Source organism: Dipodomys ordii, unplaced genomic scaffold, assembly GCF_000151885.1.
Source record: "Dipodomys ordii isolate 6190 unplaced genomic scaffold, Dord_2.0 Scaffold1000004696, whole genome shotgun sequence".
Lineage (NCBI taxonomy): Eukaryota > Metazoa > Chordata > Mammalia > Rodentia > Heteromyidae > Dipodomys > Dipodomys ordii.
In genome coordinates, this window is record NW_012288313.1 from 8,044 (window position 1) to 11,624 (window position 3,581).

At 38.9% G+C, this 3,581-nt stretch overlaps 1 protein-coding gene across 1 annotated transcript; it reads right to left on the reverse strand.

The window, feature by feature from the left end:
* Nucleotides 1-693: 693 nt before the first annotated feature.
* Nucleotides 694-1,632, reverse strand: LOC106002897 (olfactory receptor 7G2-like). Its single transcript, XM_013037647.1, has one exon. The coding sequence runs from the start codon at nt 1,630-1,632 to the stop codon at nt 694-696; it is 939 nt and encodes a 312-aa protein (XP_012893101.1).
* Between the last annotated feature and the right edge of the window lie 1,949 nt (nt 1,633-3,581).

A 3,581-nucleotide genomic window follows, 5' to 3' on the forward strand; every position in this document is an offset into this window, starting at 1 on the left:
CCCTCCCCCACAGTATAACCCTGCTTTCACTATATTTGATGTCAGTATAACTTGTGGAGGAGATGGGGATAAACCAGTTGTTTAAGGATACAGGTGGATCTGATGCAACAATGAGAAGTACAAGTTGTCATGTCCAAAACGAGCTTTACAACGTCGGTGGGGGGGGGAAGGGGGTGGGGGGAGGGGGGAAGGAGAAGGATTGGGATAGGGGGGAGGGGGGAGGCTGGGAAGGGATGGGAAGGGTAAACAAAGGAGGAGGCTGCAATGCTTGGTAAGAAATGTACGCATTATCCTGCCCATGCAATTGTAACCCCTCTGTACAGTATGTTCACAAATAAAATAAAATAAAATTAAAAAAAAAGAATGCATAATTGTTATTGTCAACAAATATATCTATATCTCTAGTTATACATGTGTGTATATGTATGCAGATACATATGTATATATATATGCATCATTCAAACTAGAGCCTACAGAGTAACCTCTCATTTTATGACCTGCACCAAGATATCATAGTCAGAGTGGTGGAAACATCAATATTCTAGCCAGAAAAGAAAGAAATATATGATGCAATATATTTAACTTTGACATCATCTGTTCTTCATATAAGAAAGGGGTCAGTAATTCTGGCTCACGAGGAATCTTTCTGCTGCGGCTTATTGCAGAAACCCTAAGTACAAAGTCAGCGATGCCTTAGAGTAGGGAAGCTGTCCTCCTGATGAGCTTCCTCAAGGCCTCTTTCATGTCCCTGTTCCTCAGGCTGTAAATGAAGGGGTTCAGCATGGGCGTGACCACTGAGTACATCACAGAGGCCATGGCAGTCTTCCTGGGAGGGTTGGTCACTGCAGAACTGATGTACACCCCCAAACCTGTCCCATAGAACAAGGAGACCATGACTAAGTGAGACCCACATGTGGAAAAGGCTTTGTACCTGCCTTGCATGGATGGCTTGATCAACACAGAAGAGATTATCTGAATGTAAGAGAATAGGATTCCAGAGAAAGGAATGCCACCAAACACTAAAGCTGCCAGGTATATCAGTACATTGTGTATAAAGGTGTCTGAACAGGCCAGCTTGATGACCAGAGCGAGTTCACAGAAGAAGTGGGGGATCCCCAGGTCTTTGCAGAAGGACAGACGCAACGCCATCAAACTAAGGAGTAGGGCATTTACACTACTACTGAGCAGAGACAAGAGAGTCAGCAGGCCACAAAGACGAGGGTTCATGATGACCGTGTAACTCAAGGGATGGCAGATGGCCACGTAACGGTCATAGGCCATGGCTGCCAAGAGACAGTTTTCCAGGCCAGCAAAAAGCAAGACGAAGCAGGCCTGTGCCAAGCAGCCTGTATATGTGATGCTTTGGTCCTGTGTATGGATGTTCGCCAGCATCTTGGGGACCGTGCTTGAGCTGATGCTGATGTCAGCCAGGGACAGTTTGGACAGGAAGGAGTACATAGGGGTGTGGAGGTGAGGGTCTGCATTGATGGCCAAGATGATGAGCAGATTCCCCATCACGGTGACAAGATAGATGGACAGGAACACTCCATAGAGGATGGGCTGAAGCTCTCCATCTTCCGTGAGACCCAGGAGGCGGAATTCTGCTACACCTGTTCGGTTTATTGCTTCCATATTGTTTAGGAGACTGATTGGGGGTGGAGGAAACACAGGTGATGGGATGGAAAATGGATGAACAAAGGTCTCTCATGGTAGAAAAACATATACCTATTGTGCTTTTATTTCTACTATGGTATTGTCTTATTATATATTTGTACAAAGGGCTTCCAATTCAACATGTCTGCTTAAGAGTGCAACACATCTTGATTAGTGTCTATGCTTTTAAGTTAATTTTGCCCAATTTTCTAATCTTTTAAAATATTACAAGCTTACTATCTTTAAGTAGTTGTACAAAGGAGTTGCCATTTAACAATGCAATTTATAAATACAACGCATCTTGCTCAGTGTGAACCCTTTGAAAAACACTTTCACTCATCACTCCCAACCCAACCACCCCATCTCTCATTCTTCCTAATTTTGTAGGATATACATTGAATTATTTTGTTTTCTGCATCTTCATTTTCTTTTTTTCTTTTTGCCAATTTTATTGTTGTTGTTTGCCTGATATTTCTAGGCCCTTCCCTCTCTTCTCCCAGTTTTTCTGTATCTTTATTACTTTATATCTATCCCTTTCTATAGCTCAGTGATCAATGCCATGGTTTTCTCCCATATGCTTATAATATAATAAAAATAAATAATACAATAATATAAATATAACCTAAATAATACAATAAATATAAATAATATAAACAAATAATATAATAATATACAGAATATGTAATATAATAAATAAAATAATATAAATAATAGTAGCAGTAAAATAAATCTGACCTAGATTTAGCAACATAAACATAAAAAAACCTATGAAAGTAAAGTAAAAAAATGTGCTTACAATAAATGAACAGTAGTCTAGAACTAGTGGCTTACACCTGTAATCCTAGCTACTTAGGAGGCTGAGACCTGTAAGATTTCAAAACTATCCTAGACAGAAATGGAAACACAGTGAGTTTTTGTTGTTGTCATTGTTGCTGGCAGTGGTGAGAGTGGTGGTGTTTGTTTTTGGTTTGGGTTTTTTTCTGGGAGGTTGGGCAAAGAGGAGGTGTATTTATTTCCTAAATTGTCTTATGAACTATAACCCCTTATTAATCAATAAACTCAAAGAAAGTAGAAAAAAGAAATAAAATAATTAAATAAATAAAACAATGGAGTAAATCTGCATTATACAAAAATTTTAATTAGCTTAAAAGTAACAGAAATAATAAAATATTAATTTATAAAAATAAGCTAGAAATTATTGTCAAAACAATGAAGACCTTATATCCATGAGTAATCATTTAATGAAGAATGTTTTGATTGGTTTAAGTTAAAGGAAGAAGAACAGGAGAAGGGGAAGGGAAGAGGTGAGTCCGATCAAGTACATTGGATGCAGATAGGAGGTATCAAAATGAAGCCACCTTTACACCTAATCTATGCTAATAGAAATAGTGGAGATAATAAATATGAATATTAAAGATTTAACTTTAAGAAAAAATTACATAGGGTGCCACATTTGTGTTAGATAATGCTAAGAAAATGAAAAAAAATAGAAACTTCTCCATATCATCAGACATATAAGGATTTTATATTTCCCTTTCTCTAAAGAAAGGGAAACCCTCACTAGAGGTTTTATTCAGAATTTCAATGAAATTTTATGTCCTCAAGTAAGTTTACTAAATTATTTTATTCTCTTGGTTGTATTTTTTTTTGTTGGTCATGGGGCTTGAACTCTGGGCCTGGGCACTGTCCCTCAGCTCTTCAGCTCAAGGCGAGCGCTCTACCACTTGAGCTACAGCACCACTTTCGGTTTTCTGGTGGTTTTATTGGAGATAGGAGTCTGACGGTCTCTCCTGCCCGGGCTGGCTTTGAACCGCAATCCTCAGATCTTAGCCTCCTGAGTAGCTAGGATTACAGGTGTGAGCCACCAGCACCCAGAGACATCGTCTTGGTTGTATTTTTAAACTATTTACACTAGACCATATTTATTG

Excerpts from the sequence above, each read along its gene's own strand:
- LOC106002897 (XM_013037647.1), bottom strand. The coding sequence starts at position 1,632 with ATGGAAGCAATAAACCGAACAGGTGTAGCAGAATTCCGCCTCCTGGGT.